Below are 22,116 nucleotides of genomic sequence, written 5' to 3' on the forward strand. Positions count from 1 at the left end.
GCAAAAATCTTAGCAACTACACTATACATGCATAACTAAAAGGGACTACTGCCAAGCAGTTGCTTCAAGGGTCAGAGTTAATTACTTGGAATTTGACTTTTGTTTTAATAACCACATTATTTTGAATCCAATTTTGCTACAATGTCTCTTATTCCATTGAACAACTGGTATAACATGGTGAAATTTGTAATCCCATCTACACCAAGGTTGTTCACTTGCTGCACTTTGAACTATACTGAATGATCACATAGCTGCCATTTCTGACCCGTCTACTTTTACAACTTGATTGAAGAATGGTAAGGCTATGAAGAGTAGCCAAGATTTATGTGCTAGTTTACATTGTGGAGCCTGTAGGTTATTGAACCCTGACCATATCACAACCAATTTATGTCAAATTCAATTATATTTTCACCAGGCGTTCATTCATCCGCCAGAGTTGCTGAATAACAATTGAGAAGGGCCGGTGGTATCTGGGAAACAGAGTGCAGAGGTGGGACTAAGGCTGGCTTTTCCTACCTGCCTGTAGGAAATGCTCGGTTTGTTTCTATCACCCTCTGAAATTTGTCTGAATGGGGTTTCAATTCATTTAAATGAGAAGTACTCTAGGAACAATAGTCCCAAAGAAACTTCAGCAACAAAATACAATAATGCTTTTATTTCGCAAGTGGGCTCCTGATACTTTTCTTCTCTCTGATGGTATTTATTTGGTTTTAAAAATCCATAGGGTGACTACAACATGACACCAGATCGACATCTAGGGTAAGTCTGCACATTGCGTCTCTTTCTATGCTTCTAAACTTATTTATTTCAATTGTAATTTTCCAGTAAACGCTTATGCCTGTTCCAACACTATTGCTTCTTTTTGAAGCTGAATATTGGGTAAAACAGAGAGCTGCAGCTCTGCCATAACTTCTCTGATGTTCCTGAATTTATTCTTAAGTAGCCTCAAGGCTATGATTGCCATCTATGGAGCCATTAGATTGTACCAGATTAGTTTTTTTAATGTAGGTTTGGATGTCGGATTTCTCTCTCCAACGTTTTCTGTTCACATTGCTGCAAGTCAACAATGATGGGAGATGAGTCTCCAACTATAACAATATTTTATGGTTTTTAAATTCTGCCATAATGAGACCTGTAATGTATTTGCTGCATCTCTGACCCTGTATTATGCAGCAGAATAAGCTTGGCTACATATTGCATTTACTAAACAATTGCATTCTCCTAATGCCCAATGCTATTCTCAATATGTTCCCGGCACCAGATATAATTTTCATATATAAACAGTGGCTCAATGAAAGTGCTGCAATATTCTGGGATTTATTCAGGTCTTAAGTTTGTTAAATTCTGGTTGTTTATTGTGGTCTATACATGTCTTTTGGCGTCTTTAAGGTTGATAGAAAATTTTTGGTGTAAGTATAGTGCGTCATGAACATTGTAAATTTTGATAGCATTTGGAGGTCAGGCTGCTTCAGTGCTATGTTTATCTAACAATTTGTTTAAATGAAAATGTTAGGGGGACAACATGTAATACCTCAGTCTACCAAAGGATGTCTCATCAGCACATTTATTAACAAGAATGGCCACATTTTGTGCATGACTCTAAAGTGTGGTTTAATGACCTGCCATTGGTGGCAGATCCAAATCTGACAGCTTTGTTGAATGCAAATGATTACTGTGTCAGCTATCATAGGACTAGTAAATTCCATCCCACCAAAGACATGGTGCCACCAGCATTAAATGTAAAAACATACCTCTGACCTAGCCAGCTTTTCTTACTGGTCATGGAGGAATAGGACTTTCTCCACTCAATGGCCAGAAATCAATTTTAAAATCATGTGTACCTAAGATTGCAGATGCACCAGTGTTGGGTAATGCAGCTTGCAACTTTAATGAGATAGATTTATATTCAGCACAGTTGAGTAATAAAAAAGGGGGCATCATGAAGACAGAGAGGTTATTTATAAATATAGATTTTGACGTCTATCAACCAGTTTTGTATGTTTCATATAAAGCAGTTCACTTATCAGTTCACTTATCCTCAACCTCATTATTTCCGCCTTGTATAACATGTGTATTTTACTGTTGCTTTTGTTTTGGATGTGAGATTCATTGGCTGGAGCAGAAAGCCCTACACCATTGCCCAATAAAATGGGTCCCTTTAAACTACTTTTCACAATCTGCAGGCAGTTGAAAAGCAGGTATCGATAAAGAATGCCAAATCTTGCATGACTACTGTCCTGCATCGCATAGCTTCTTGTGCCATTCTCATAAGCACCAAAACAGTCACTCCAATAGCATCATTGGGGGATGATGCCTAAGCCTAAGAATGTATGTAATTTTCCAATATGTGGAATGTGGTTACGTGTTACCATTTCTGGCGTAGCCATGCAGCCAGCCAGAGATGATGCTTTTCTTTAGCCTGATTTCAGTTTCATTTTTAGTGAATGAAATAATGAAAACTTTTCTGATAAACCCAAAGGCTTTAATTACCACACTACCATCAAAACAAAAACATAACATGTTCTATTCTGTAGAAAAAAATGATACTTTAGAGGTACATGTTAGCAGAAATGAATTAAAGTAAAAAATTAAATGTTTGAGTCTGTAGGGTGTGATTAGAAAAATGAGATTGTAGAGCTTTGATTAATGAGCACGGAAGTGGAAATAATTGGCTAGTTTTTTCAAAGAGCTGACACAGATGCAATGGGCAAATTCCCTCCTTCTGAGTAAATGTTCATGTGAACAAAAACAGCTGTGCAGAGTTGATGGGCAATTTGAGATACTTCTATTTTATAACATTAAATTATTCCGTAATTAGTTTTTGATATCTCAAATCCTGTTTTTTTTGCACGTTTTAGAGCTGCTTGGATTGACAAGTGTCGCCCTGATTTATTAATCTCGGAATCTACATATGCAACAACCATCAGAGACTCAAAACGATGCAGAGAAAGAGACTTCCTGAAGAAAGTGCATGATGCAATAGAAAGGGGTGGAAAGGTATGGCATAAGTATTGTATTCTCTGCAGAAAATGGCTTTCCTGGTTACACCTTTTTCTTTAGCAATTATTCACGCAAGCTTGGTGATGGCACGATAGATTAAGACAGTGAGCATCTGAGTCTTACTGCGGTCTCTGTGCTTCATTCTCATCTCAGCCATAATGCTGCACCTGATGTGGGCGCTTTTGAATGAAATGTACTGTGTGACAATGTATGGCAGGGGTAGTATCAACTCATCTGGAATGTCAGCACTCAATTGACATTCACTGCTTGAAGTATCAGGTAAGAAAGTGAAGTTCTAGAGGGCAAGTGGTGTCCATGGACTCAGGGTGGACATAGGGACAGACGAAGAAAGAGAAGAGAAGAAACAAAAATATTCATGGTTTACAGCATCCTAGCCAGCCTCCCAGGTGTTTGAATGTGGATGGTCAAGACAATATGAAGTGTACTGATAAAGCAAGATTCGACTATGAGGAAGGGGAGGAGTGACTAGACAAGGGTATGCAGATGTAGTTCATATTTTAATGTTCAACATTCTGTTCATATTGCCTGCTTCCCATCTTTGAAATGGACATTACTGATGTAAATTCATCATGTGGTGATTTACAGTCTCCTGTCAGCAGTGCTGCTCCAACTTATGTTATCAGTGTGCCATTTATAATGACAAATTGGCAGGAATGCTTTCTAATACTGTGCCTGCTCAACTCCTCAGCAAAGAGCAAGTCCATAGCTGCATGCATGGGCTTTTAAGTGACAAGTAACATACGCATCAATATAATGCCAAGCAACAATGATCTTCAGCAAGAGCCTAACCACCTATCCTTGACATTTCCCAGCATCAGTGGTCTTGGGGAGGGAGGGTGAGTCTCCATTGACAAGAAACTCAACTGGACTAGCGACATAAATATCATGGCATCAAGAAATGATCAAAGGCTAGGTATCCAGCCAGTGACTCACCTCCTGACACCCCAAAGCTTTCCACCATCGACAAAGCACAAGTCAGGAGGGTGATGAAATATTCTTCATTTGTCTGGATGAGAGCAGCTCCACCAATTCTCAAGAAACTTGACACCATCCAGCACAAAGCAATCCACTTGACTTGTGCTCACCCTAAACATTCATTCTCTACAGCCCCAGCACACCGTGGCCGCAATGTCTACCATCTTCAAAACGCACCGCCTAGGTTACATTGACAGCGTCTCCCAAACTCTCAACATCTTCGGCCGAGAAGGAAAGGACAGCATGAGAATGTTGTTCTTTTTGCTGCTCATGGATTCCCAGAGGCAGGGTACCTTGTTCTCTGTGGTGCCGCTTGCAGATTCCCAAAGCTGGGATGTAGGGGGTGCTGCACTGGTTTCAGGGATAGCGAATTTTGCCTTTGGCATTGGTGCTCCTGGTCTCCCAGAAGTAGGTTGCTAATGGTGTTGCTCCCGTCACTTTGGTTCCTGCAGTGACCTGCTTTTAGGTGATGAGTTGGTTTCATTTTCTTTTCCTTCCAGCTTGTGCCGTTTTTTTCTGCCAGCCTTCTTACTGTTCCTCAGAGGAGGTGTCACTGCCTCTTTGGGGACTCCGGGTATCTTTTGCTGCTTGGCACATTGGACCCTCTGGATTTGTGGGCTATTCTTTTCCTCTCGAGTGATCCAGCCAAACCCTGCCTCTTGATCACTTTCAATGTCATCTGCAGCCCCTGGACTGAGATTTGTGACACTGTTGTAAGTTTGTACTGTAACTTTCTTGTGCTATCTTGTTGCTCTCTATTTGTCTTCTCTTTCTCCTCTTCCTTGACTTGGTGCTCATCGTGTGGGGTGACAGTGGTGGTACAAGTTTTTATTTCTTTAGGAGCAGCTATGATTGGTGCCCACTGCTCCTGAGTTTCTTCTTATCTTGCTGCCTGGATGTAGTTGTACTTTACGGCTTGGACAGTTTTAGTAGAGGTTACAACATCTTGGATAACCGAGAGTTTGGTGGCTCTCCTTTCCGCTGCTTCAACAGCCAATCACTTGGCTGCTTTGTGCATAGGTTTGCATTGATTCAATGCACTCTTGGCTGCCTCTAGTAAACTGTGCAGCTGCAACCTGTGCCAATGAAGAAACGTGATGGCAGGTGCAGGGTGTTTTCATCTTGTTTGTCCTCAGCTTTGCTTTAATGCTTCTCCTGCTTGCCTAGATGACGTTCATATCCTTCTTGTCATTTGCTTTTCTCTGGCCCAAAAACATACCTTTTGAGGGATTTGAGGACATCAAGTCAGTATATAGGGGTATAGAAAACCAAGGTTCGCTCTTTCTTTTGTAGGAGAGTTTTCACACTCAGCAGTGGAAAAGGTGTTTTCTTGCCCTCCTCCTCAAAGACTTTGGCATCCTCAAGCTGCCAGCCCCTTTCCAAAAGGCCACATCAAAGTACCATTGCAAGGGAAACCTTGTATTGCAAAGCTCTCCTCTCTTCTGAAGCCTTGCATGTCAAGCAAACCCTTCTTTGCTAAGATGCCTCGTTCCCAAGACGCTGCAGCCACAGAAGACTTCACATGGGCACGAATGGTTTTCTGCATACCAAGGTCAGGTTGACTAGCCCTCATTGCCATGGCAGGCTTAGATTAAAATTCCTCCCCTGCCAGGTAAGTACAGCTCCTGTTAGAACAATCTGGCTCTTGGCAGATCACAGATTCTCCCCTGCAGCTGATTATCTCTAGTTTTGTACTCAAGTATTTGTGGTCTTGCACTGAGCATTGCACTGAATTTAACTTGAAATCTGATAGCTGAGATCCCACTACTGAGTCAAGTTGACTCTCTAAGGAGCTTGGCAGTTCTTTTTAATTGAGTTTTAATTAAATTTTTCCATGTTAATGTGGCTGATTCTGGTATTTTCCGCCTTAGAACCTTTTATTTGTGCGCCTAGAAATCACCTAGGTATATAGATCAAAAGTGAAATTATTTCACTGCTTGAATATTCAGAAGGTAAAGCCCAGTAAAATAAGATATTTTGATTTTGTCACATACACATTTTTATTGGGGGTCACATCTTTGATTTTCAAATCTACTTTTTTGAGTGGTCTGATATGGAGCAGAATATCGCAGCTTCACCTCCTAGCCTGTGTTAAATAAACCAAATGTAAGACTGCTATCCTAGAGGATACAGTGCTTGTGATTAGCCTTGCCATCCTGCTCCCGGACCCTTTTGTGTTCAGTCTACTGGCACTGTCCATAACTCTCAAACTCACAGATTTCACTAGGTTTCAATCAAGGTACAGACCCCATCTATACACAACCCCTTTCCAGGAGGAATCAGCAACAGGAGTTTCTTCCCTCACATTTCCCCTCTCCCTTTGGTTTCAAGTTAACCAGAGTTGCTTGACAAAAGACTCTCAGCATAGACCAGAGTAAATTGGGATCCAATGGTCTGTCCCTGCTACTTCCCTCAAACAGTCTGTACCAAGTAGGCAACCAGTAACGATCTGTGAATAAAATGTGAATTGTAGTTAATGTTTTTGAAATTGATTGTTTCGTATTTTGATGAGCTTTCCTTTTAATAGGTGCTGATTCCAGTCTTTGCCCTCGGACGAGCACAGGAACTTTGCATCCTGCTGGAAACCTTCTGGTAAATTTTTGCTTTTCTAAAAGAAATAGCACAGTTTAAAAAGTTTGGAAAATCCAGGATAACTTCTGCTGTGCAAGTTTACAAAAAATCTGAAAGTTGTGAAATCCACTTGCCAGTCAATTAATTGTATCTGCTCCAGGTTCCTGCTTCAACCCCTGGTCATTACAATCTCTGGGGTGAGCACCTACTAAAACAAAGTTAATTATAAAGCTTTTCAGTTTTATCTTGTGGAGTCAAACTGGGGGGTAGGCCTTTTAGGACTGTAATGAGAAATTTCTTCATTCAAAGGGTGGTGAATCTTTGTAAATCTCCACACAAGGGCTGTAGAGGCTCAGTCATTGATGGCATTCATAAGTGAGATTGACAGGTTTTTGAATATTAGATGAATCTGCAGATAAGTCAGGAAGATGGTATCAAGGTAGATGATCAGGCGTGATTATATATTCTTTGGAGTTTAGAAAAATGAAGGGTAATCTTTTTGAAAGATAAGATCCATAGGGGGCATGACAAGATAGCTGTGGAGATGTTTCCACTAGTGGGAGAATCTTGAACAAGGGGACTTGGTTACATGGAGGAAGGTCATTTAAGATTGAGGTGCATGGGGTGGTGAATCTGTGGAATCCTCTACCTCAGATGATTGAGGAAGTGAGATTGTTGGGGATATTTTAAGAGGAAGTAGATTAATTTTTGAAAGAATGGGGAATTGAGGGCTATGGGGACCTGGCACAAAAGAGATGAGGCCAGGGCAGATTAGCAATGGTGGAGCAGGCTCGAGGGACCTGGTGGCTTTCTCCCACTCCTACTTTCTTGCATTCTAAAGACCCTGTTGAATGCCAGAGCAGGCTCGGAAGGCCAAATGGCCTGCTCCTGCTCCTAATTCGTTGTTCTTGTGTTTCCATTGTTCAAAGATTCTCCATTCTCCCTTCACCTCGGTGTTCAAATACATTATTTCCTGAAAGTTTGAGAGGAGGTAGATACAAAGGTTTGAAAAACGGCCAAGAGCACTTTGGAAGATAGAAACAATGCTGCTAAATCTCAAGATCCTTCCCTTGAATACTGCCAAACCCCAGGAGCTCTTTCCCCCACCCTCATGATAATAAAATCCAAACCACTGGATTTACTCAACATCAGCATTCTTACAAACTAACCTCACAAAGGTGACACCTCACTGACTGCTTCATCGTCTTCTCGTTTCAGTATTTGTGCAGTAGATATGAATAAAACCCTGGCATGGATAATTATGACTAATTGATTAATATAAATGCCATTCTAATTATGTGATTGCTATTTACTGTCAATCAACACTGGCACTAAAAGATAAGTATTACAATTCCTTCAGACTAAATTTTTGGACGAGACCTTAAAAAATGTTATTTTTTTAAAATACTTTTTGTTTTTGTCTCTTGTTCTCTTAAACTAGTATGTCTTTCCATCTCTTTACTTCTCCTTCTACGCCTGGTTTGACATTGAATTCACCCTCCTGCTTCCAATGTCAATTCACCAAACCTTAAATCTCCTTGGGTAAGGATATAACCTGCTGGTCATTCTGTTCATTGAGTTCCGGTAGGTCTGTTTTCCCCTTCGTATGGCATTACCAGCTCACACTTCCAGCAACTTTGTGGGCAAGTGTGTTTGGGCTGAAGGGTTAGTCTAATTAAGTGTTAGATGGCCAGCTGCCGTAAAATATGGCTCGTGATGTTCACCATTTCAACACAAATCAATGTCAGGAAGATCCACTAATAATATAAAAAACAGAAGTCCATGGGTACAAACTGGTGGAATAATAAGGACTGCATGACTTTTTGTCAGAACAGAGTTCATAGTCATCCTCAGGAGCTTTACCAGCAAGGCTTACAGGCTTAAAGTTTGCATGTAAGTGGTGGTTTCCATTGGTGTCAGATGTTGTTTGAAGACACAACAGAAGAAGGTGAAAGTCTGGAAGTCACATTTTGTTGGTTAGTTTGAATATAAGCTTATGCTGCCTTGCTTCTTCTTGTCTTCATATTAGTTCATGGAATTAGCCTTGAACCAGATCTCATTCATCAAATAACAACTTGGATATTGAATTAAAGAGAAAGAAATTGCATCTGTGTAGCACCTTTTATGACTTATGGTATCTCAAAGTGCTTCAGAGTTATTGAAATGCTTTTAAGAGGTAGTCTGTTAATTGCCCAGGATACTAGAAGAATTTGCCTGTTCATCTTTGAATAACATTGACAATCCTTTTGAGAGAGCAGCTAGCGCGAGGTAACATTTCATTTGAAATATGGTTCCTCCCTTACGAATGCATTGACATTTCAACCAAGGTGTGCACTTAACCACATTCAGAGGTGAAAGTACTGTCTCTGAGCTATAATGGCAAAATGGTGTTCAGATTTTGGGATGAATTGAAAAATCATTTGCAGCTATAAAGAAATTTCTAGCAGTACCACTTACACCCTGAGGCGCAATGTACAGAAAAAGACCATTTAGTTCATTAAGCCCATTTCTTTTATAAACTATGTATAATTCACATGTTATGAATTCTACCAAAATAACTTTAGCCTGAGGAGGGGGACTTGCCACAGCTAAGTTATCCATGACAATAATGATAAGTACTGTTGTTTCTGCACACAGGGAGAGAATGAACTTGAAGGCACCTATTTATTTCTCAACCGGACTGACGGAAAAAGCCAACCATTATTATAAATTATTCATTACATGGACCAATCAAAAAATTAGGAAGACTTTTGTGCAGAGAAACATGTTTGAGTTCAAACACATCAAGGCATTTGATAGGACATATGCTGACAACCCTGGACCAATGGTATGTTGGAATCAAGAAATGTGAGTTGAAAAAAAATTGTGTTTATTTATTTACTTTTTCCCACATAAATTCCATGAGAGCTAGTTTTATTCAGTATTTCAAATTTTTGGGTAGTGATTTGTGAAATCTGTAGGGTGAATTTCTGTTACCTGAACGGCTGTAACATGGGATCACCTGTACTGCGACATTCTATCATTCAATAGGAAGGTCAAAATGGTTTAGCTCAAAATTATTTTAACAAAACTAGACCTATCCAAACACTTTTTATTTTCCTTAAGTCAGTAACTTCATAAGTGTAGTTTGATGAGTATTGGCAATGGACTAGAATGAGCACTTTGTATGTGAATGTTGGCACACTGCTCAACCATAGAAAGGGACAGCTGTTAGATCTGTCCATTACGTGCCCAGAAACCACATACTGTCTTCCAGCAGGGGTCACTGAGGAGTATTCCTCTGCGGGGACACTGCTCACAGTTGTTTTCTTGTTTATCAGCCTGATGGTACTGAAACTAATTGTGGTGACCCAACCTCCGCCTTAATGAGATTAGCTGGTGTGCAGTGGATCAGAAACCACTGAGTTAGTAAGGGAGTTGGTGCTGGGTTAATAAGCAGGAATTTACAGCTTTTGCTTTTGAAAAGAAAATTAGTAGCTTTCATGTGTATAAAATCCTTGTAGCTTTAGTCAAAAAGTCCATTTCTTCCTGAATTAGAACAGTTGTGATTATTGTTTGAATTGCCATTTGAATACTTATTCTGAATTACTACCATTGTACTGCGGCTTGCTGCATTTTGATTTTTCAAGCAGTTAACTAATTATTTTTATAATTTTGCTTTTGCTTTAGGATTTTGAATTTGCAATTAAAATGTTAAAAGGTTTGTTTAGTAATATGTGCTAGAGTAGTTCTAATAAGGATTGATTTTTTTTCAGGTTGTGTTTGCTACACCGGGCATGCTTCATGCTGGACAGTCCCTGCAGATTTTCAGGAAGTGGGCAGGCAATGACAAAAACATGGTTAGAAATTAGATCTACTTACACCAAGGCTTCAGTACAAATCCTTTCCTTTCAATAACTTCACAATATTTTGTCTGGATTGTAATCTGCACCCTTGTTGTTTAAGGTTATCATGCCAGGGTACTGTGTGCAAGGAACAGTGGGACATAAAATTCTCAGTGGACAACGGAAACTTGAAATGGAGGGGAGACAAACTGTAAGCACTGTTTTGCATTCATTAATGAATTGTGCTTTTAGGCATTTAGGAAAGACTCTTACCCATCCAGCTGACCCCAAAGCAAAAGACTTCATCAAATTGATCCATGTAGTGACAGTTGAAAATGAGATCCCTCAGACGGAACTGAGTTGAATCACTAGTTCATTTAGTTTTGTTTGGCGGTATTAGTTAAGGAATAAATTTATTGGAATATCTGATGAACTCCCTGAACTTCTTTAGGAAATCTCATGGGATCTTTAGTATCCTCCAGATCTGGCAGGAGTTGTATGTAAATGTCTTGTTTGCTGGATGACTGCAGCAGTGGTCAGTCCCTCTGCCATTTATCTCCAGAATCCTTCATTATTCTGATATTTAAGTCAATTGGCCCTGGTCTACTTCAGAGGGTTAGGGATTTCCGAGATTCTTCGCTCCACTCTTTTAACCTCCCCCCCCCCCCCCCCCCCCCCCCCCCCGCCCCCCGCAATGATCCAAGCTTCATTGTCTGTTTTCATGCCTTTAGTGCCTAAACTCTGAATTTGATAGCTCTGCTCAGTATCTTCTCTAACACAAGGATTCCATGTTGTAGCACACTAAATAGAATTGTGTACACTACACATAATGGGACAGGATCAGTGCTTGTAAACCTGTTATCAGCCTGTGGCTTTCTGTTGTTCTTGCTGTGCACTTTGAGATCTGGGTTTTGGTTTTCTTATTGCTATCACATGCTATACTGATGAATTTAATGGGCTAAACACTCATATCGCAAGATCCCTTTTTTTTTACAGTGTGCCTTGCAGTCTGCTACCATTCACTTTGTAATTCCAAGCTGATTCCCCTGCTCTGCATTTGTCCACATATGGCAGTTGTTAGTCTAAACCTTAATTTTCCCAAATTTCCAGTAATTGATTTGTTTATTCTCTGTTATTTGTAGCTTTTTATTTCCCATGTCCAATTTTATGTCATTAACAAATTTAAACAGCATTGTTTGTCTCAGCACTTTGAATTGACTATATCTGTTATTTAAAAGCCTCCACACTGATTCCTCAGGCACTCACTAATCACATCCTGCTCTCTTGCTGTGGTTCTATGTCCTTTGTTTCCTCTGACGCAACCAATTTTTTATTTACTGCAGGAGCTCTTTCAGGGGTCCAGCTGTTTCACTGACTAAATGTTGGCTTTAAATATATTTCTAAAAGCCTTTCACAATAATGATGCCCTATATTCCCTGCAGTTTTAATCTCATTATTTATCAGCCCAGTTTTTTTGTCTTTATATTACCTCTGTGCGCAATCCATTTGTAGATTCATGGTTCAGAAAGATGTATTCTCTTGCTTTTAATAGAGGAGCTTGTAATTTTACTTGGCTTATATTTTATTAACACTGAAAGTGTATACCATTCAGTGCAAGTACTTTTTTGCTCTGAAATTAGCTGAGAAAGCTTTTTCCTCCTCAAACTGATATCATTAGTCAGGTTGATCTATTCTTGTGAGCTATTATTAGAGATCTGTAGACTGCGAGGCATAAGGAGTTGCAATAAAATATGTTACAAGGTACATTTAGTTCATCTTAAAAATAATGCATTGGTTTCGTTATTTCTTTTGCATTAAATCTAAATTAGGAATTGAGAATCTGCTAAAAAATTTCATTTCAGTTTAATTGAAAATAAAACTTATAACTCTGTTTATCACTTAACTGTACTTCCCAGCTAGAAGTGAAGATGCAGGTGGAGTACATGTCATTCAGTGCACATGCTGATGCAAAAGGCATCATGCAGCTCATTCGTCAAGCAGAGCCACAAAATGTGCTGTTGGTCCATGGAGAAGCAAAGAAAATGGGATTCCTCAAACAGAAGATCGAGCAGGAGTTCAGTAAGTCTCATTCAAACTTGAGCGTTATTGTGTCTGCAATGAAGATGTAAACTAACAAAGCTTTTGCGAATCAAATCTTTCCTGTGATTGAAATTGTAAGGATTATATAAAAATATGAACAGGCTGAGACACTCATTGTGGAGACACACGAGATTCTGCAAATGCTGGAATCTAGAGCAACACACACAAAATGCTGGAAGAACTCAGCAGGTCAGGCAGCATCTACGGAGGGAAATAAACAGTCAACGTTTCGGGTCAAGACCCTTTATCAGGACTGATATTCATTGCATCTGGCAACACTTACAATTTGTCATAAAGAGTGACTTTTCCATCAATTTTTCATCAGAATTTTCCCAAATAGATACAGTTGAACATGGGTCTAAATAGGAAAATAGTCCTGCTTTTTGGACTTGGCCATCACTGTTCTCACAACTAAAACCAGAAAATTCTGGAAAGGTTCAGCAGGGCAGGCAGCATCTGTGGAAACAGAAACAGTTAACGTTTCAGGTCCAAGACCCTTCATCAGACTGGCCAGATGGAATGTCCGCAATGGCTATCTTGAGCTCCCAGTCACGTGCCATTTCAACTCCCCATTCCCACACTGACATGTATGTCCTTGGCCTTCTCAACTGCCAGGGTGAGGCCAAGTGCAAAGTGGAAGAACAGCATCTTAAAGTTCTGCCTGGGTTATCTACAACCCAGCTACAAGATTGATTTTCCAATTTCAGGTAACCTGCAACCCTTGTGTTCCGGTGTCTCTCCTTCTGATCCACCCAAGTTCTCTCACCACCACCACATCCCCCCCCCCCCCCCCCAACCTTGCTCCTCCCCAGCCCCCATAACCCAACTTCTTTCCCCTTCCCCCACCTGGTCCTATCTGTCTATCACCCGCACACTTAATCCACTGAGTTTCCGCTCCTCTCCCTCGCTGACCATCCACTCATCACCTGCCTTACTTATCAGATTCCCAGAATCTGCAGCCCTTTGTTGCTTCCACATCATATTGCCCCCCACCACCCTCCTCCACCACCCCCCCCCCACCCAAGTTCCATCTGTCCATCTTCCCCCTCCTCACCTGGCAGCCCTTGCCTCACTCCTCCTCCTCATTTTTTTTATACTGGCTATCTTCCCTCTACACTCGATCTGAAACATTGACCATTCCTCTGCCTCCACAGATGCTGCTTGTCCTGCTGAGTTCCATCAGCAGTTTGTTATTGACTCTAGGTGGAACGTCCTACTCTTGTGCTGTGTTGAGATCCATTCAATTTTGGCATTAGTATAATTTTAAATAACTTTTTTTGTTGGCTTCTGGAATGGTTTTTAATATCCTACCAATATTTATCTTGTGTCTAGGTATTAATTGCTACATGCCAGCCAATGGAGAGACGTCTACAATAGTTACCAATCCCAATATTCCTGTGGATATTTCTCTCTCTTTGCTCAAGAGGGATTCAGCTCTTGGTAATAAAAATACGCTTTCTTTAGAATCTAAAAATAACAAAATACTTATGGTTCTGTTTGTAAGTAAACGAGTGTTTGATTCATGTCTGTATTTCTAAGTGGATTGCCTGGCTAAGATGAATCCTGGTTTGATCATTGGTCTGTGGTGAATTACCAGAACTAAGCCAAGAGGGGCACAGGTATATCCAAGGAAAGAGCAACTGGCATTTTGTTAATCATAATGTTGTATTGATTATTGGAAAGTATATATGTAACCCGGGCTCAGCTCTGATGCTCTCAGTGGTCAAGTAGCCTGTCAAAGCTTACCACTTATGAGAAATGGAAACTTCAATTAGGAGTAGCAGAAGTTTTGTTCTTGTGGTGTGAACTTTAGGATATTGCTGAGACAATATATAAACAGTTTCACTGTGTATTTAACTTCTGATGGGAGTAGCTGAAGTATGTTGCTGCCAAGTATATACTTTGGAAATTAATCCTTTTCCATCACTGGCATTTCAACACAATGACCAGAATCCTAAGACAATAGATTTGACTGGTGGATGGTAAACCAGCACACTACTTTTATTCAGAGAGTGGACCAGTTTTGAACTAAATTCAGAAGCGTGAGTAGCAGCCTGATGCTCTGAGGATGTAGATCTGGACCAAATCCATTGAGTGCAGGTAATAAGCATTTGTTGCACTGCAACTTTATTCAAAAGCATTAAACTAAATATCACATTTTCATGTAGTGATTTGGAACTGACCAAAACTTAAATTTATCACACTGTGTATAAAAATGGCATGGAGTTATAAAGAGAGACTGATCAAAGGGCCTGTTTCTGTGCAGTGTCTCTCATGACCACCCATTTATACACTTATACTACCCTAACCCATTATTCTCACCTCATTCCCCTCAACTCCCTCCTATGCTATGCTATGCTATGCAACATGCTATGTTGGCGCTGGAAGTGTGGCGACACTTGTGGGCTGCCCCCAGAATATTCTACGCAAAGATGCATTTCACTGTGTGTTTTGATGTACATGTGACCAATAAAGATATCTTATAAAATTCTTATTTTACCACTCAGCTACACAACAGGGGCAATTTACAGCAGCCAATTAACCTAGTAATCTACACACTTTTGGGATGTATGAGGAAACTGGAACATTCAGAGGAAACCCACTTGGTTATAGGGAGGACATACAAACTCCATACAGACAGCACCAGAACAGGTCACTGGCACTCTGAGGCAGCTGCTGTACTAGTCCATGTCATAGAATCTTTATTATTTTATAAGCTAACTGAGCATTTCATAAAGTTCATTATAATAAAGTTGTTTGTTATGATAACTGCATGATTTTTCTCTCCATACTTTAGGCCCACTACCTGATCCAAAGAAACAGAAACTAATGCACGGCACCCTGATTATAAAGGATAACGTGAGTAATTCATTTCTTGTACTTTAAGTGTAAATTTAAGGATCAATTGAAGGGGGAGAGAATGTAATTAACTTCTGTTGCCTTTACATCTAGAGCCTTCGTCTGGTTTCGCCTGAACAGGCTGTAAAAGAGTTGGGTCTCAGCGAGCATCATCTTCGCTACACTTGCAAAGTACAGATGCAAGATCATCACTCCGAACAGGACACCTTAAACCGAATATACAATCATCTCAAAAAGTGAGTACATAGCAATAATCGGGTCATCAAAGGAACTATCTTTGTTCGTCTCTATTGCAACTGCAGCAGAATACAGATACGTGCACAGGATAAAATGTCATTCAGAACCACAGCTGAGAAAGAAAGAAACTGCTTCAATATCATAAGCATATTACCTGTTTTTTCTTGTGTTTTTTTTAATGCCTACTTTAAAAACCCCAATATTTAAGTTTACCTTTATCCTAACACTTACTGAAAAATGCTCAAAAACTCAAATATGACAAGTGTATATTCTCTAACAAGGGCTCAGTATCCTGTTCTGAACACTGTGTTAATGCTGTTCCTTAGATGGTGGGAGAAGTGTGAGAACCTCGGCTACATCACAGCCATTTCCAATTATCTGCACCCCTGATTTCTTGCCAACAACCTTCTCAATATTATTTTGTGCAGTCTCACCTTTTAGTGTTGGAGTTGTCTCAGCATGAAAAATAATTATTCATATTTTTGAGCTCCACCAGGGACAATATTCATTGGACCATTATAAACAAATTATTGTTTTAGTGTATTAAAATATTATCTTCCACCATCGGTTCTGTTACTGAAAGTGATAAAATTACCATTGTCACCTTAGTACTTCATAGTAAGACTCCTGCATACCATACCTATATTGGTATATTACTCAAATGGTAATTTGTCTTATGCAACAAAATTAGAGAAACCCTTTTATCTGTATGATTATGGTTGTGGGAGGAGCTGGAGAACTGGAGTCATCAGCATTGTAAATCTGACTCTGATTTCTGCAGATGATGTTAAAATGGCTGTTTATTCTTGACCAGAAAAAGCAAAAACAAATTGACTTACGAGACAAACCATTAGTCTAGTTGTGATAAATGTTGGTGCCACTGAAGTTTATTTTGAGTCCATGGACTGTTGTTGCACAGTTTATAATAAAAGTAAAGCATCAAACAGTGCGCTCACAAAATCCAGGCTGCTGGCCAAAAATTGGCTTGGTTGTGATCTTCACCATCAATGTAAGGGAAAATGTCTCATGCATTCACAACTAAGTGGGATTAATGGACCTGAAAATTCCTTAAAGTAGTCACTGTTTATGAAGCATTAAAATATAATGTAATATAAATCAACTGGTCATTTTTTTAATGTTATTATTTATCTTTCAAAGCATCTTGAAAGATTATCCTATTCAGCACCTCCCCGATGGCTCTGTGATGGTGGAATCCATTCTCATTAAAATCAGTGCAATGTCTGATGACCAGAGTACTAAGGATGTGTTGGTTTCATGGACTTACCAGGTGAGTAAACATCTTGAAAAAGCAATGAGTTTTAGGCAAAATGGAGAGTCTTGAAATAGTCTGTTTAGCTTTCTGTTTAGAATATACCATAGGTTATTGTGTAACTAGCTAAAGGCTCATAGAATATCTGTCAGCTGTCAAGTGTGCTGCTTTGTATAAATGATCGGGCAATGTTCAACTTCGCCACAATTGTCTGAAAGTGCTCCTCCTCCAAGAAAGAGAAGGACACCACAAACTAAAATCCTACCCTTCAACTGAAGAAACATGCCTCAAGAGATAATTATGGAATTCTGTTGAAGGAAGAATCAACAATTTAACAGTACCATTCTGTTGAAATGGCGTGTGTGTGTGTGTGTGTGTGTGAGAGAGAGAGAGAGAGAGAGTGTGATGTGGGGATCACACTCAGGGCTTGAAACATGGCTTGGTAGTTAAACTGTTCTTAATGAACAAACACGTCATTCCACTTATTGTGAATGGTTGAGATAGCCAAGTGCAGGAGAAGTCCCACTAGTAAGTTCTCTGATCTACCCATGGGATGGTGTCACCCAGAGACTGAAATGGGAGCTAAATATTGAGGATTACCCCCACACCTAGTCACACAGGGATCTTTAATTTTTAGTACAATCCATACGCTTTGTAAATGATCTTTCCCATAACTCCAACATTTCCATTTACACTGAAGGTTTGTTTTCCTGCTGTCCTGACATTTAACTAATATGTTGGTGGCTTAATTTAAACCTTAAAGTTGCAAGCAGCTGGCAAGCACCTTTTTTGGATGCTATAGTGATTCAGTATATTAAAACTTTGAAAACTTGTTTGAGGAAAGTAAATTCTACCTTACCAGAAGCCAAGACCTAAAACAGTAAGCAGTAGAGGTGGGAAAATATATAGAACAGTACAGCACAGGAACAGGCCCTTTCTCCACAACGTTGGGCTGAACTAATTAGTAATTAAACGCCCAACTAAACTAATCCCTTCTGCCTACACAATGTCCATATCCCTCCATTCTCTGCACATTCACGTGCCTATCTAAGAGCCTCTTGAACACCTCTATCGTTATTTGCCTCCACCATCACACCTGGCAGCCCATTCCAGGGACCCACCACTCTCTGTGTTTAAAAAAAACTTGCCCTGCGCATCTCCTTTGATCTTACCCCCCTCACCCTAAATGCTTGCCCTCTAGTATTAGATATTTCGACCCTGGGAAAAATATACCAGCTGTCTACTCTTATCTATGCCTCTCATAATCTTATAAACCTCTATCAGATCTTCCCTCAGCCTTCGCCACTCCAGAGAAAACAACCCAAGTTTGTCCAACCTCATCCTATTGCACATGCCCTCTAATCCAGGCAGCATTCTGGTAAACTCTTCCGCACCCTCTCCAAAGCTTCCATATCCTTCCTATAATGGGGTGACACAATACTTCTCGCGTATAAAATACAAGTATTTACAATGGGCATGTAAGACCCACTCCTGCACAGGGCATCTCACTGGTGGTTGAGTTCTCACGGCTGAGTTGGTATGTTTTCAGTGAACTATGTATTGTAGAAGCAGTGCAAGTTCCAAGAGGCCTGTCATTGGTTAAATGTTATCAACTAATGCCCCTAACACTGAATAATTCTATAACTGATAAGCTTCCTTTCTTTTTCTTTTACTTACTTACTCATTACAACACAATAGGAGGCCCTTTGACTCATCTGGTCCAAGCCAACTCCCACCAGAGCAAACCCATTCTCCCCTCTTTATTTTCACTGTAACCCTGCAACTTATTCTTACTCACATGCCCATTAATCCCCTTTGATTCTTTTCCCACTTACCCACATTACGGGGTCATTTAAAGTAGCCATTTGGCCCAGCAGCACTTTGGGATATGGGAAGAAACTGGAGCAAGTGAAGGAAACTCATGTGGCTTCAGGGAGAGCATGCAAAGTCCACACGGACAGCACCCAAGGTCAGGATCAAAGCCTGCTCCTTGGACCAGTGAGGCAGCTGTGGCCATTTACTGGGATGTTAGCAGGATGGAGCCTATTATGCAAGACATACGGCTGAAATGATAGGAGCCAAAGTAATGTAAATCTGTCCACGTGATTAGGTGATTGCAAACTTGGGTGCTAAAAGCAGGAACACCTAGTGGGAACTGTGAAAGTCTAAATATGGCATTAAATGGCATATGACAGAGGCGGACTCATTAAATACATTCCAGGCAAAGATTGGCAGATATTTAAACTGCAAGGGAGTCGAGGGGTGTGAGGAGAGTGCAGGAAAGTGATGTTAAGACTAAGGTTGGATCTGCCATGATCTCATTGAATGGTGGAGCAGGTTCAAGAGGCCAACTGGCCTATTTCTATTATGTTTCTTATGTTCTTACGACATATCTTCCAAACTAATCTAGACAGATGTTTCAGTTTACATCGAGAGTACATTTTTCTAAGAGATGAATTTTTTCTGTGACAAGACGTAGTGGAGTTGTCATTCAGTTCTTTATATTTAAGATATGAGATTGCTGCTGATTGGATATAGTTCATGTTCTCCCACAAATCAACCTAAGAACCAGCCTCTCGAGGTAAATTAGCAGATTGAAAGTAATTTCAAATCAGTGCAATTAATTTTAAGTGAGTATTCCATCTTCTGATTAAAGTGTGACAGCTATGGTCATATTGGGATTAGAGCAAAACTGAATTGGTACATCTTGGTGAAATTGGTGATTATTGAATACTTCTTTGTTGATTATTTAACCAGCTAGTTATATTTGCAAAATATTCTCTGAAAGTAATACCATCATTGTGTTTTTGGTGAGGTTTTGTGATCTTTGATTATCACCACTTGTACTCTTCACAATGAAGTTTAACTTGCCCCAATTTGCAATGCATTCAGTTTCCTACTAATTGATGATTGTAGTGTTTATCTCTTCCCCATCAGTGTAATCTTTCAGAAGGAGTGTAAGAAATCTCAAAAGCTTAGGGTAAAGATATGACATTGCTTAACCCTTACTTAATTTACTTATTGAGGCTGGCTGTTACTCAGTTTTCCTTTTGATCATTTCATTTAGTTGGATGTAAATTCCCACTCAGCTTTTAACCTGCACTGGGCCCTATATAAATGTTGCAAATAAGTTTTGTAATATTCTCTATCTGAATGTGACCCATGGCAAGTTTCACTACCTAAATGAGAAAAAGTGAAATTTTCTAGTTAGCAAATGCTTACGTCTGAAATTAGTCAGGCCTTTGCTTGTTGAGTGATCCATTAGTTAAGGGTCGGTTTTATTTTGTCTGATAGAAGATTAGAAAATTGAAAATTACATTTTGTTTGAAGTGTAACTTGGAAAAAATTTGAGCAAAGAGCATGTCAAATAGTCATTTTCTTTGTAAAGTTTCCAAATGACTAAAGCTATTGTTGGCAAGCGATTTCTACACAATGGAGCTAAGTGCCTTACTTAACATTTAATGCTTTTTATATGATGCTATTTCAACAGTAATAGCATTACATGGCATCTGTAACATAGAACAGTACAGAGAAAAGGCCATTCAGCCCTTTGAAGATATTCTATTGCTCAATGTGAAAATTTTATTTTATTTTTTTAAAACTGAAAGGTATACAAAAACTAAGGGGCAAGGAAAAACTGACCCACCCAGCCTGCCCCTGCCTAGAAAATTGTACTCGGAACCCTTGTGTGTTGGAAGCCAGTCAAGGATAAGGCTGACCCAGATTAACCACATACCTCATCTCTTGTAGAAGACTTTTGCTCCCACCAGAACTAACTCCAGCATTTGATGATAATTGTGATTTTTTCGTTTGCTTTCAGGATGAGGAGTTGGGCAGTTACCTGATAACACTATTGAAGAAAGGGCTGCCTCAGTCTATAGCGCTCTGACCTACAGGCTGTGGAAATAATGAAGCAAAATGGCCCAGAAAGATTACTGTTTTGATATTTTTGTATTTGCTCTGTTTATAAAAAAAAATCACGCACAGCAAGATCCAATGAGATATGTTAAATATGATGTGGCGGTTGGAGGTATTATTGACAAATGCATAACCTGTAGATTACAAGTAACCCTCATGTTGCAGCAGTTCAGGAAATGGAAATTTGCCCTTACAGAATCCACAAGTCACGCAGAGTTTGCTCTCACAGATTTTATGTGGAATATAAACAAATAAATAAGCACAGTTTTTTTCTTCTTGATGCATGTGCAGATGATGAGGCTTTGTGTTATGGAAAATCAGGATATGGATGGTTTTCTAGAAATGCAAGTCCCCCTCCCCCCACCCCACCCCGTAACATGGGATTCGCCTGTTGTGTGCTGGGTTGGGAATTCAGGAGAGCTCTGTCTCATAGTCTGACTTGTTTCAGTTTGCTGTTTTTACCAAAATGTGTTTGTAAAATAAAATTTAAAAGTATGGCTTGGGTGTTACATTTTCTGTATGATGTTCTCTCTGTGTGGAGATGGACTCAGTGCTGAGTTGATCTTGAATGAAGATGACGCTTAATGAACTGGGAAGTAATGGGACCTCAAAAGGCCTGTTTTATTGTCCCCTGTACTCAACTCTCTTCTGTTTTCCGGTTGGGCTATGCTGAGGAGTTGAAGCTGGTTGCATTCAGGTGAACAACTATCGGCTCACAGTTAGTTTTGGGTGAAAAATGTCTCTAATTTCTGCTACTTTGCCTCGAGGAACATAGGTCCTGTGTCTGCCTTTAGTTGGCACCCAACCAGAGTGACTACAGGAAGGGAGGTTTATGGAATGCCTTTGGTAATTTCTCATTGTTGAATTTGGAAATAGAAACTCCAGTGATGATGCAGTCTAGAAATTGTTGGGCACTTGGAAAGTTGGCGTGGTGGGGCAGGCCAGCAAACTTTTTATCCAATGCTATAAAATTCTGTGGCACAAGGAATCCAAGTTGTTATATGCTAAAAAAAAATAAGATGAACACCATTAGTGTGGTGGAAGGTTTCCCTCATTCTGCCTGTCCAGAAGGTATAGAAGGAAATGGGATTGAAGGGGTTGGGAAAAATTGGGATCTCAATCAGATGGGGCAGTCAGATGGATTGGTAGGGGTGAAGGTGTGTTGGACTCGAGATCAGTTTGGGGAGGTTGGTGTCACAATGTGGAGGTTTGGGGGTCTGAGGAAGAACTGGCACTTAGTACTTTACTGAAGACCTACTTGAAGTGGGTTCCCAGTGCCAGATCCCACAACTTGCCCCGTTAGGTAATAACAAAGCAGACCTCAAGCACTCCAATAGGTGT

At 40.0% G+C, this 22,116-nt stretch overlaps 1 protein-coding gene across 4 annotated transcripts in view; it reads left to right on the plus strand.

The window, feature by feature from the left end:
* Positions 1–21,272, plus strand: part of ints11 (integrator complex subunit 11) — a 29,985-nt gene extending 8,713 nt beyond the window's left edge. For all 4 annotated transcript variants that reach the window (XM_052039476.1, XM_052039475.1, XM_052039474.1 and 1 more), the window contains exons 7-18: positions 725–759; positions 2,859–2,997; positions 6,524–6,588; positions 9,205–9,394; positions 10,323–10,406; positions 10,513–10,602; positions 12,308–12,470; positions 13,824–13,931; positions 15,289–15,350; positions 15,444–15,586; positions 16,746–16,875; positions 20,678–21,272. In XM_052039476.1, the coding sequence (XP_051895436.1) occupies positions 725–759; positions 2,859–2,997; positions 6,524–6,588; positions 9,205–9,394; positions 10,323–10,406; positions 10,513–10,602; positions 12,308–12,470; positions 13,824–13,931; positions 15,289–15,350; positions 15,444–15,586; positions 16,746–16,875; positions 20,678–20,746 (1,278 nt within the window). In that variant the 3' untranslated portion in view covers positions 20,747–21,272. The remainder of the gene's footprint in view (positions 1–724; positions 760–2,858; positions 2,998–6,523; positions 6,589–9,204; positions 9,395–10,322; positions 10,407–10,512; positions 10,603–12,307; positions 12,471–13,823; positions 13,932–15,288; positions 15,351–15,443; positions 15,587–16,745; positions 16,876–20,677) is intronic.
* Positions 21,273–22,116: the final 844 nt, after the last annotated feature.

The sequence above is a fragment of the Pristis pectinata genome, chromosome 26 (genome assembly GCF_009764475.1).
Source record: "Pristis pectinata isolate sPriPec2 chromosome 26, sPriPec2.1.pri, whole genome shotgun sequence".
NCBI lineage: Eukaryota > Metazoa > Chordata > Chondrichthyes > Rhinopristiformes > Pristidae > Pristis > Pristis pectinata.